We start from the raw sequence: 13,159 nt of genomic DNA on the forward strand, positions 1-13,159 counted from the left end.
CCCAGACCCTCCCCTAAACTTTGTGCTGGTGCGCCCGGAGTTCGCACCTTAAGGGGGGGGTTATGTCACGTTCCTGACCTGTTTTCTGTTAGTTTTTGTATGTGTTAGTTGGTCAGGACGTGAGTTTGGGTGGGCAGTCTATGTTTTCTGTTTCTATGTTGGTTTAGGGTGACCTGATATGGCTCTCAATTAGAGGCAGGTGGTTTTCATTTCCTCTGATTGAGAGCCATATTAAGGTAGGTGTTTTCACACTGTTTGTTTGTGGGTGATTGTCGCTGTGTCTGTGTTTTTTGCACCACACGGTACTGTCTCGTCTCGTTCGTTCGTTCTTTCCTGTTCATGTGTGCTTCGTGATATGTAGTTTGCATGTTCAGGTCAGTCTACGTTGTTTGTTTGTTATTTTGTAATATTCAAGTATTAGTTCGTGTCAGTGTTCGTTGTGTCTAATAAATTCATTATGTCTACATACCTCGCTGCGTGTTGGTCTGATCCATGCTCCTCCTCATCCGAGGAGGAGGAATATGACGAGATTTGTTACACACCGTGTGTAAAACATAACTGGTTCTACCACACCGTGTGTAAAACATAACTGGTTCTGCCACACCGTGTGTAAAACATAACTGGTTCTGCCACACCGTGTGTAAAACATAACTGGTTCTGCCACACCGTGTGTAAAACATAACTGATTCTACCACACCGTGTGTAAAACATAACTGGTTCTACCACACCGTGTGTAAAACATAACTGGTTCTACCACACCGTGTGTAAAACATAACTGGTTCTACCACACCGTGTGTAAAACATAACTGATTCTACCACACCGTGTGTAAAACATAACTGGTTCTACCACACCGTGTGTAAAAACATAACTGGTTCTGCCACACCGTGTGTAAAAACATTACTGGTTCTGCCACACCGTGTGTAAAAACACAACTGGTTCTGCCACACCGTGTGTAAAAACAAAACTGGTTCTACCACACCGTGTGTAACGTTCGTCTTGTGGTGATTGAACGGACCAAGGCGCAGCGGGTGATGAATACATACTGAATTTATTTAACAGACGAAACACTGACAAAACACTAGAACAAACTACAAAACAATAAACGAAGGCAACAGACCTGAAACAAACGAACTTACATATAGACGAAGAACGCACGAACAGGAACAGACTACCTAAAATGAACGAACAAACGAAACAGTCCCATGTGGTATACACAGACACAGGAACAATCACCCACAAACAAACAGTGAGAACAACCTACCTTAATATGGCTCTCAATCAGAGGAAACGACACACACCTGCCTCTAATTGAGAACCATACCAGGCAAACCATTAACCCAACATAGAAAACACATAACATAGACTACCCACCCCAACTCACGCCCTGACCAATTAAACACATACAAAACAACAGAAAACAGGTCAGGAACGTGACACCGTGTGTAAAAACAAAACTGGTTCTGCCACACCGTGTGTAAAAACAAAACTGGTTCTACCACACCGTGTGTAAAACATAACTGGTTCTACCACACCGTGTGTAAAACATAACTGGTTCTGCCACACCGTGTGTAAAACATAACTGGTTCTGCCACACCGTGTGTAAAACATAACTGGTTCTACCACACCGTGTGTAAAACATAACTGGTTCTACCACACCGTGTGTAAAACATAACTGGTTCTGCCACACCGTGTGTAAAACATAACTGGTTCTGCCACACCGTGTGTAAAACATAACTGGTTCTGCCACACCGTGTGTAAAACATAACTGGTTCTGCCACACCGTGTGTAAAACATAACTGGTTCTGCCACACCGTGTGTAAAACATAACTGGTTCTGCCACACCGTGTGTAAAAACACAGTTGTTTCTGGCTGTATTATTATAGTTTAGTATGTGGAAGATCAGAGCTGTGCTTCAACACAATGAATATAGTACAACAAATGGCCAGGCAGTTTATTAGGAATTGAATGGAGATCCATAACAGAAACCCCATAGGGATCTTACACTTTCACATCTTACAAAAACACTCCTAAATATCTACATTTTTGACGGATTGTATGCATGTTTGGTATGACATTGTTGTAGCTCCCTACGACTTGGCGTGACATCTATTGGTATGACATAAACGTACCTGTATGAATCGCAAAGCCAACTTCAGCCTTCAGAAAGTATTAACACCCCTTGGATTGTTCTACATGTTGTTGTGTTACCGTCTGGATTTAGAATGGATTACATTGAGAGGTTGTGTCACTGGCCTAGACACAATACCCCATAATGTCAGAGTGGAATTAGGTTTTTCCACATTTTCACAAATTAATACAAAATTGAAAAGCTGAAATGTCTTGAGTCAATAATTATTCAAACCCTTTGTTATGGCAAGCCTAAATAATTTCAGGAGTAAATATTTGCTTAAAAATTCACATAATAGGTTGTATAAGTCACTGTGTGCCGTAATAGTGGTTAATATGCTTTTTGGATGACTACCTCATCTCTGTACACAACACATACAATTATCTGTAAGGTCCCTAAATTGAGCAGTGAATTTGAAAGATTCAACCACAAAGACCAGGGAGGTTTTCCAAAGACACGCAAAGAAGGACACCTACTGGTAGAAAGGTAAATTAAAAAAAACAGACATTGAATATCCCTTTGAGCATGGTGAAGTTATTAATTACACTGTGGATAGTGTATCAATAAACTCAGTCACTACAAAGATACAGGCGTCCTTTCTAACTCAGTTGCCGGAGAGGAAGGAAACCGCTCAAGGATTTCACCATGAGGTCAATGATGACTTTAAAACAGTTACAGAGTTTAACGGCTGTGATAGGAGAAAACTGAGGATGGATCAATAACATTGTAGTAGAACTGTCTAATGACAACATTAAGGTCTAATGATAACATGAAGGTCTAATGATAACATGAAGGTCTAATGATAACATGAAGGTCTAATGATAACATGAAGGTCTAATGATAACATGAAGGTCTAATGATAACATTAAGGACTAATGATAACATTAAGGTCTAATGATAACATTAAGGTCTAATGATAACATTAAGGTCTAATGATAACATTAAGGTCTAATGATAACATGAAGGTCTAATGATAACATGAAGGTCTAATGATAACATGAAGGTCTAATGATAACATGAAGGTCTAATGATAGCATCAAGGTCTAATGATAGCATCAAGGTCTAATGATAACATTAAGGTCGAATGATAGCATCAAGGTCTAATGATAACATGAAGGTCTAATGATAACATGAAGGTCTAATGATAACATTAAGGTCTAATGATAACATGAAGGTCTAATGATAACATGAAGGTCTAATGATAACATTAAGGTCTAATGATAACATTAAGGTCTAATGATAACATTAAGGTCTAATGATAACATGAAGGTCTAATGATAACATGAAGGTCTAATGATAACATGAAGGTCTAATGATAGCATCAAGGTCTAATGATAGCATCAAGGTCTAATGATAACATTAAGGTCTAATGATAACATTAAGGTCTAATGATAACATCAAGGTCTAATGATAACATTAAGGTCTAATGATAACATTAAGGTCTAATGATAACATGAAGGTCTAATGATAACATGAAGGTCTAATGATAACATGAAGGTCTAATGATAACATGAAGGTCTAATGATAACATGAAGGTCTAATGATAACATGAAGGTCTAATGATAACATGAAGGTCTAATGATAACATGAAGGTCTAATGATAACATGAAGGTCTAATGATAACATTAAGGTCTAATGATAACATGAAGGTCTAATGATAACATTAAGGTCTAATGATAACATGAAGGTCTAATGATAACATGAAGGTCTAATGATAACATGAAGGTCTAATGATAACATCAAGAGGCAAAAAATGAAGGCAATAGAGACAAAAGTATCAATGTATTCCGGTGATTCAAGATTTCTCTTGATTCCTCAATCTTCAACCTTGAAGGGCCTCATTGAGGACCTGGATAATGTCTCCAGTTTCTCTAAAACCCAACTCTGATGAGTACACTATATTATGGATATATGTAACAGTATAACTTTAGTCCGTCCCCTCGGGCGCGAACCAGGAACCCTCTGCACACATCAACAACAGTCACCCACGAAGCATCATTACCCATCGCTCCACAAAGGCCGCGTCGGGGCGAGGGGACGGTCTAAAGTTAAACTGTTACATATAGTCTCTAAAAGATACAAACTTTAAGTTGTCATTACAAGCATTTCGCTACATCTGCTAAACACGTGTATGTGACCAGTGAAATTTGATTTGATGAGGTCTCCCGGTTAAATAGGCAGACGGTGAAGTTCATGTGCTTGATGTACGTATCCCAGAAAAGCTTAGAGATCTTGTAACTATTAACTTTGATTGAAAACTTAGCAAAATAGATAGAATCTTGAAACTGTGGAAAGGGAAACACCTATCCATTTATGGGAAGAGTTGCTGATTTATTATGTAGTGATATTACAGTTTATATATTTAATCATGGCTCTAGCAGGAAAGTCAAACGTGTTTGACAGCAATACCATAAGAAATTCAAGTACATTGGGAACAGTTTTTTTCTGAACGAGTCTAAGAACTGACATTTTAAAAAACAATTGACACATCAATCTGTTCATTTCAATTGAAGCTATTATATACAGTAAAATACTTGCTACAAAAAGAGTGCTCAATATATGCTGCCCTACCAAGCAAAAGGCAGTAACTGCTGATTTGGTCGAAAATGAGTCCATGTCATTTTCTTCTACATTAAATACATGCTTAATCATGTGGACAAATGGGGGTCAAATGGGGGTCATATGGGGGTCAAATGGGGGTCATATTAGCAGTAACTGTACTAGGTTACTGTGAAACCAAGGTAAATAATATAGATGTTTCTCAGTTCCACGCTATGAGCAGTTATAGCCTTTCTGCTTGGTAGGGCAGTATGGGGCACTGAACAGTCAGCCTTGTGCAGACTGCCACAAGGAAACACAACCAATAAAACATATCTCTGGTACTGTCCATCGGTGGCTCGCTTTTGGAGTCAGGTCCAGGAATGGTTGTTATGTCATAGTATCAGGGTTCAGATGGACCTGTATTGTTAGGGGCTCTGAAAACCCCCCATCAGTCAATGGGAAATATTATCATTCTCTGGGGTAAAGTATTGATTTTTAGGGCAATATCGGTATAAATGTTACAAATAGGAAGGTTCAGGATCCTCGTACGACGTCACAGTAAAATGGAGGGATGTATTGCTAAAGGAAATAGCTAAATGGCATTATTCTGGGAAATATGGGTTAATCTGTGGACGTCGGAGGGTTGGAGTTAACATCAGAATGAATGGTGGGTTGGCCGCTGTGGGTGAAAATCCAGCACTTGAAGAAAGAGGAAATTAGGAATATATGTATAATTATTTAACTACAGGTACCGCAGATGTGAGCAAAAAAAAATAAAAAAAATAAGGGGGATTGGAAATTATGCAAACAATTAAATTGATAAAACCTACAATCTATCTGCAATATTAAAGATGATCTACCCCCCAAAACAAATAAATAAACAAACAACAACATTGTAGTTACTCCACCATACTAACCTAAATGACAGAGTGAACATAAGGACGCCTGTACAGAATAAAAAAGAATAAAAACATACATCCTGTTTGCAATAAGGCACTACGGTAAACGTTGCAAAGAAATGTACTTTATGTCCTGAATACAAAGCGTTATGTTTGGGGAAAATCCAACCCCACACTGAGTACCACTCTTCATATTTTCAAGCATGGTGGTGGCTGCATCATGTTAAGAGTATGCTTGTCATCAGCAAGGACTAGGGAGTTTTTTTTGGATAAAAATAAATGGAATAGAGCTAAGCACAGGTGCAATCTTAGAGGAAAACCTTGTTCAGTTTGCTTTCCAACAGAGAGAGAGAAAAATCCACCTTTCAGCAGGACGATAGCCTTAAAAACAAGGCCAAAATATCACTGGAGTTGTTTACCAAAATTACATAGAATGTTCCTGAGTGGCCTAGTTATAGTTTTGACTTAAATCTTCTTGAAAATCTATGACAAGACTAGAAAAGTACTGTCTAGCAATAATCAACAGCCAACTTGACAGAGCTTGAAGAATTTTAGAAAGAATAATGTGCAAATATTGTACAATCCAGGTGTGTAAAGCTCTTAGAGACTCACAGCTATAATCGCTGCCAAAGGTGATTCTAACATTTATTCACTCAGGGGGTTGAACACTTAAATAATCAAGATCTATTAGTGTTTCATTTTTCATCATTTCTTTACAATTGTTAGATTTTTTTCTTCCACTTTAACATTACAGAGTATTTTGTGTAGATCGTTGACAATAAATTACAATGAAATCCATTTTAATCCCACCTTGTTACACAACAAAGTGTGGAAAAAAGTCAAGGGGTGTGAATTCTTTCTGAATGCACTATAGCGGTCTACTGAATAAATAGCCTCAACCTGTCCATATAGCGGTCTACTGAATAAATAGCCTCAACCTGTCCATATAGCAGTCTACTGAATAAATAGCCTCAACCTGTCCATATAGCGGTCTACTGAATATATAGCCTCAACCTGTCCATATAGCGGTCTACTGAATAAATAGCCTCAACCTGTCCATATAGCGGTCTACTGAATAAATAGCCTCAACCTGTCCATATAGCAGTCTACTGAATAAATAGCCTCAACCTGTCCATATAGCAGTCTACTGAATAAATAGCCTCAACCTGTCCATATAGCAGTCTACTGAATATATAGCCTCAACCTGTCCATATAGCAGTCTACTGAATATATAGCCTCAACCTGTCCATATAGCAGTCTACTGAATATATAGCCTCAACCTGTCCATATAGCAGTCTACTGAATAAATAGCCTCAACCTGTCCATATAGCAGTCTACTGAATATATAGCCTCAACCTGTCCATATAGCAGTCTACTGAATATATAGCCTCAACCTGTCCATATAGCAGTCTACTGAATAAATAGCCTCAACCTGTCCATATAGCAGTCTACTGAATAAATAGCCTCAACCTGTCCATATAGCAGTCTACTGAATAAATAGCCTCATGGTAAGTATAACTATTTCAAGTGAACCTATATCTACTCAGTATAATCCTAAAATACTACCTCGACTTGCGATAAGAGTTAAGAGGATATTCTCTATACAGGTACACACACATACTGTTGCTAGGTAACTAGTACTTGAAAACTCGTAGAGAGATGACACCTGAGTTTCCCACTTGGAAAGTATCAGAATGAACCAATAGGAAGCTCTACGCAAATAACTTAGGTTAATGTTCACTCCTAGGTTCAGAGTTCCCGTCACGAATGCAGCATATTTGTAGCAGTGGTTTAGAGTTGAGTCAAATAGAGACCATCTATCACACAATCAGTACCAGTTCCAGTAACTACTACCTGGTTCCAGTCATAAACACTTCCTCCATGTCATGAACGTGGTGGTCTGAAGAAGCGGTTGATGAAAACCGTGTTGAAGTTAGTAGCGTGTGGTCCCACTCTGTCCTCCAGGTGTTCTATCGCTACCTGGGCCGTCCCACCCGCCGACCCGCCCATCAACCCTCCGAAAGCCCCTCCCACCGTCATCCCCGTCGCTCCCGCCACCGCCCCCATCGCCATCCCCATGGCGGCCCCCGCGGCCAGCCCCAACCCCGCCCCTACGGCGAGCGACGTCCTCAACCATCCGTTGTCCATCTCGGCTTTAGCCCTGATCTCTGCTCCCACGCTGTTGTTGTAGGCGTCCATCTGCCAGCGCAGCGCCTCCCCCCGGTACTGCTGCTCCAGCTCCCTCCACGCCTCCTCCGTCTCCGCCGCCCTCTTCTTCAGCAGCTTCCTCTCTTCCTTCCTCACGCTCTCCTCCGCTTGCCCATAAGAGCGGCTGGTGTAGTGCTGCCCGTCCAGGGTTGCCAGCATCCGTTCAATCTTCTGGAGGAGCTCCTTGTCTCGAGAACGGTCCCTCCAGTTCTTGTTGAAGACGTGGTAGCGCCCGCCGCACTGCTCTATGAGCTCCCGGATGTGCCAGTCGGTGCTGACCCGGTTCTCCAGGGCCAGAATGTCTACGTCCCCCTCGTAGGCCAGGAGGACTATGGTGTGGGAAAGTGCATCTTCACCGAAACGCTTCACCATCAGCTTGGGCGTCTTGACGTCGTTGGGGCAGATCTGCTCCAGGTCAAAGGCCATGAGCAGGGCGTGAGGGCCAGGGGCTGACAGACACTTGCACCTAAATAAAATAAAATGTTATTTACAGTGTTATATCACATGAAAAGGTGGCAAAACACCTTACGGAAAAGGTGCAGCCTAAACGCTTACAATTTCACCTGCAGGGAGACAATACAGCGACTACAATCAAGAAAGAACCATGTGTTTTTATTGTGTTGTATTGTATTGTATTGTGTTGTGTTGTGTTGTATTGTGTTGTGTTGTGTTGTGTTGTATTGTGTTGTATTGTATTGTGTTGTGTTGTATTATCTTGTATTGTACTGTGTTGTATTGTGTTGTATTGTATTATCTTGTATTGTGTTGTGTTGTATTGTGTTGTATTGTACTGTGTTGTATTGTATTGTATTATCTTGTATTGTACTGTGTTGTGTTGTATTGTATTATCTTGTATTGTGTTGTATTGTATTTTATTGTGTTGTATTGTGTTGTATTGTACTGTGTTGTATTGTATTGTATTGTATTGTATTATCTTGTATTGTACTGTGTTGTGTTGTATTGTATTATCTTGTATTGTGTTGTATTGTGTTGTATTGTATTATCTTGTATTGTACTGTGTTGTATTGTGTTGTATTGTATTGTACTGTGTTGTATTGTGTTGTATTATCTTGTATTGTATTGTGTTGTATTGTATTATCTTGTATTGTGTTGCATTGTATTATCTTGTATTGTACTGTATTGTGTTGTATTGTACTGTGTTGTGTTGTGTTGTATTGTATTATCTTGTATTGTGTTGTGTTGTATTATTGTATTGTATTGTGTTGTATTGTGTTGTATTGTGTTGTATTGTATTGTATTGTATTGTACTGTGTTGGGTTGTGTTGCATTGTATTGTGTTTTGTTGTATTTTTGTCTAATATGTCACTGTTTATGATGGACTTCTGGACCTCTGTAGCTCAGTTGGTAGAGCATGACTCTTGCAACGGCAGGATTGTTAGATTCCCAGGACCACCCATATGTGAGATGTCTGCCTACATGACTGTAAGTGGCTTTGGATAAAAGTCTCTGCTAAATGGCATGTAGTATTAATATATTAAATGTATAATTTCTTCAGTTTCTGTCAACTGAGAGCAAGGATTAATCATGTTAAAGTTAAAGTCACCTCTTCTTATGCGTACGTAAGTTAACACTACAGAATACATGACACAGAAGAGCATAGACACAGAACCAAAACACACAGAAGAGCATAGACACAGAACCAAAACACACAGAAGAGCATAGACACAGAACCAAAACACACAGAAGAGCATAGACACAGAACCAAAACACACAGAAGAGCATAGACACAGAACCAAAACACACAGAAGAGCATAGACACAGAACCAAAACACAACATTACGGCCACCTCTTCATCTCTGTCTTCATCTTGGTGCGGGACAGGTGCTTCCCGTAGAGGTTGGGTCCGTTGACCACAGCAACACGCGTCCCGGCAACGTCCCCCAGGTTCTTCCTGCTCTGGACGATGCTGGTGACGTCCTTGGAGAACTCCTCCCGCCCCAGGATAGAGTTGGTCAGGGAGAACTGAGACGGTCCACTGGACCCCACCACCAGGATCCTCAACTCCATGTCAGTGGACTGAGCTTCCGGGACAACAAAGACCGTTTGATGGTTAACAGTTATGGAAAGGTTTACACTAAGGTCAGTTAAGATCCATCTAACCACGTATCAGTGTCCGGAGAAGATCATGATGTTTTCATCATGCTAAGACCATTTGATCATCAACAGCTATGGAAAGGTAAGTCAGACCACATATTAGCACGTTGCCTGGACAACAAAGAGCAACAAAATATTCCTTTACCTTTCATCAACTATTATCACTATCACAGCTATGTTGACGTCTCTTTACTGAGAAACAAAAAAGTCAAAAATATGTTTTCACTTTTCATTGGATAAAGACCATTAGATTCTGAACAACAGGGTTGTGGTCAATCCAGGAAGCAAACTGAATTTACAATTCAATAATAAAGAAAGGGCATCTATTTTCAATGACATCAATAAACTAACAAGTAGAAGCTATTTATTTAAAAAAGTTCAAATGTATTTATTTTAAATTCAAATCACATCCTGAATTGCATTCCTTCTATTCAAATTGACCCCAACCCTGTTTAACAGCTAAACAGACCATTCTAATTGACCACAGCCCTGTTTAACAGCTAAGAAGACCATTCTAATTGACCCCAACCCTGTTTAACAGTTAAACAGACCATTCTAATTGACCCCAACCCTGTTTAACAGCTAAACAGACCATTCTAATTGACCCCAACCCTGTTTAACAGCTAAACAGACCATTCTAATTGACCCCAACCCTGTTAACAGCTAAACAGACCATTCTAATTGACCACAGCCCTGTTTAACAGTTAAACAGACCAGTCAGACCACAGCCCTGTTAACAGTTAAACAGACCAGTCAGACCACAGCCCTGTTAACAGTTAAAAAGACCAGTCAGACCACAGCCCTGTTAACAGCTAAACAGACCAGTCAGACCACAGCCCTGTTAACAGTTAAACAGACCAGTCAGACCACAGCCCTGTTAACAGTTAAACAGACCAGTCAGACCACAGCCCTGTTAACAGCTAAACAGACCAGTCAGACCACAGCCCTGTTAACAGTTAAACAGACCAGTCAGACCACAGCCCTGTTAACAGTTAAACAGACCAGTCAGACCACAGCCCTGTTAACAGTTAAACAGACCAGTCAGACCACAGCCCTGTTAACAGTTAAAAAGACCAGTCAGACCACAGCCCTGTTAACAGCTAAACAGACCAGTCAGACCACAGCCCTGTTAACAGTTAAACAGACCAGTCAGACCACAGCCCTGTTAACAGTTAAACAGACCAGTCAGACCACAGCCCTGTTAACAGCTAAACAGACCAGTCAGACCACAGCCCTGTTAACAGTTAAACAGACCAGTCAGACCACAGCCCTGTTAACAGTTAAACAGACCAGTCAGACCACAGTCCTGTTTAACAGTTAAACAGACCAGTCAGACCACAGCCCTGTTTAACAGTTAAACAGACCAGTCAGACCACAGCCCTGTTTAACAGTTAAACAGACCATTCTAATTGGCCCCAACCCTGTTTAACAGCTAAACAGACCATTCTAATTGACCACAGCCCTGTTAACAGTTAAAAAGACCAGTCAGACCACAGCCCTGTTAACAGTTAAACAGACCAGTCAGACCACAGCCCTGTTAACAGCTAAACAGACCAGTCAGACCACAGCCCTGTTAACAGTTAAACAGACCAGTCAGACCACAGCCCTGTTAACAGTTAAACAGACCAGTCAGACCACAGCCCTGTTAACAGTTAAACAGACCAGTCAGACCACAGCCCTGTTAACAGCTAAACAGACCAGTCAGACCACAGCCCTGTTAACAGTTAAACAGACCAGTCAGACCACAGCCCTGTTAACAGCTAAACAGACCAGTCAGACCACAGCCCTGTTAACAGTTAAACAGACCAGTCAGACCACAGCCCTGTTAACAGTTAAACAGACCAGTCAGACCACAGTCCTGTTTAACAGTTAAAAAGACCAGTCAGACCACAGCCCTGTTAACAGTTAAAAAGACCAGTCAGACCACAGCCCTGTTAACAGCTAAACAGACCAGTCAGACCACAGCCCTGTTTAACAGTTAAAAAGACCAGTCAGACCACAGCCCTGTTAACAGCTAAACAGACCAGTCAGACCACAGCCCTGTTAACAGTTAAACAGACCAGTCAGACCACAGCCCTGTTAACAGTTAAACAGACCAGTCAGACCACAGCCCTGTTAACAGTTAAAAAGACCAGTCAGACCACAGCCCTGTTAACAGTTAAACAGACCAGTCAGACCACAGCCCTGTTAACAGTTAAACAGACCAGTCAGACCACAGCCCTGTTAACAGCTAAACAGACCAGTCAGACCACAGCCCTGTTAACAGTTAAACAGACCAGTCAGACCACAGCCCTGTTAACAGTTAAACAGACCAGTCAGACCACAGCCCTGTTAACAGTTAAACAGACCAGTCAGACCACAGCCCTGTTAACAGTTAAACAGACCAGTCAGACCACAGCCCTGTTAACAGTTAAACAGACCAGTCAGACCACAGCCCTGTTAACAGTTAAACAGACCAGTCAGACACATCAGTGGGATGCTGCTGGAACAACAAACAAGAATGATCATGAATCAACACAATACTGTACAATAATTCAACCTTATAATGAATATGTACAAATAAATAAAAAGTTACAAAAAACAAAGATGCCCAAAATAGTGTATTTATCACTTAAGGTGATAAATCACTCTCCTTTACATCTGCATAGGGAATAAGTTGCCATTTGTTGCCATTTGGGACATAGCCAGAGATCAACATAGAGACCAATTCATATAGGTTTCCAACACAAAAGTATAGGTTAGTGTTTAGGTCAAACATGGACCTTTTATACACATTTATACCCTGCCATTTAACACGCTTATGGCTCACAGCAGCATTACAGTCGAGTAAGGAAGCCTTGTCCCAGCCAGAACAGCCTACAGGGCTGTTTCCCCTGTTTCTGTAGCGTGAGGCAGCCTGATGGACCCCTGGACACCCCCTGGACAGGACGCTGGGGTCACAGTAAAAAGGATTCATACACACTGTACATTTCACTGAAAAGTCACCCTTGGATTAACTGCCTACTATATGACAGTCAAAACGATACTTACATTATTCTGTTCAAAAACTCACCCTCCTGCCTCCTGTGGCTGTGGTTGTGACTGTCCATCTCTCCCAGGCTGTTAATGGTACAGACAGAGAAACACTCCAGGACAGCTCTTCCACAGGCCAGGTTGTAGCTCTGCAGAGATGCACTGCCTCCAGCACTCCTTCACGGCTACACGGCTAACCTCCTACACTGCTGCACAAATCCACTCTAGCAGGGCTCTGGTGTCCAGCCTTCCACG

At 41.1% G+C, this 13,159-nt stretch overlaps 1 protein-coding gene across 1 annotated transcript; it reads right to left on the reverse strand.

Annotated features, from left to right (window-relative positions):
• Window positions 1–7,453: 7,453 nt before the first annotated feature.
• LOC120044115 (GTPase IMAP family member 9-like) lies at window positions 7,454–9,805 on the reverse strand. The gene is made up of 2 exons (XM_038988705.1): window positions 9,579–9,805; window positions 7,454–8,243 (listed from the first exon to the last, which is right to left on the reverse strand). The coding sequence occupies exons 1-2, from the start codon at window positions 9,803–9,805 to the stop codon at window positions 7,454–7,456; spliced, it is 1,017 nt and encodes a 338-aa protein (XP_038844633.1).
• Window positions 9,806–13,159: the final 3,354 nt, after the last annotated feature.

The sequence above is a fragment of the Salvelinus namaycush genome, chromosome 3 (genome assembly GCF_016432855.1).
Source record: "Salvelinus namaycush isolate Seneca chromosome 3, SaNama_1.0, whole genome shotgun sequence".
Lineage (NCBI taxonomy): Eukaryota > Metazoa > Chordata > Actinopteri > Salmoniformes > Salmonidae > Salvelinus > Salvelinus namaycush.

Excerpts from the sequence above, each read along its gene's own strand:
- LOC120044115 (XM_038988705.1), bottom strand. The coding sequence starts at position 9,805 with ATGGAGTTGAGGATCCTGGTGGTGGGGTCCAGTGGACCGTCTCAGTTC. Across the intron at positions 8,244-9,578 it reads ACAGAGATGAAGAGGTGGCC|GTGCAAGTGTCTGTCAGCCC; the intron begins GTAATGTTGTGT and ends TATTTTATTTAG.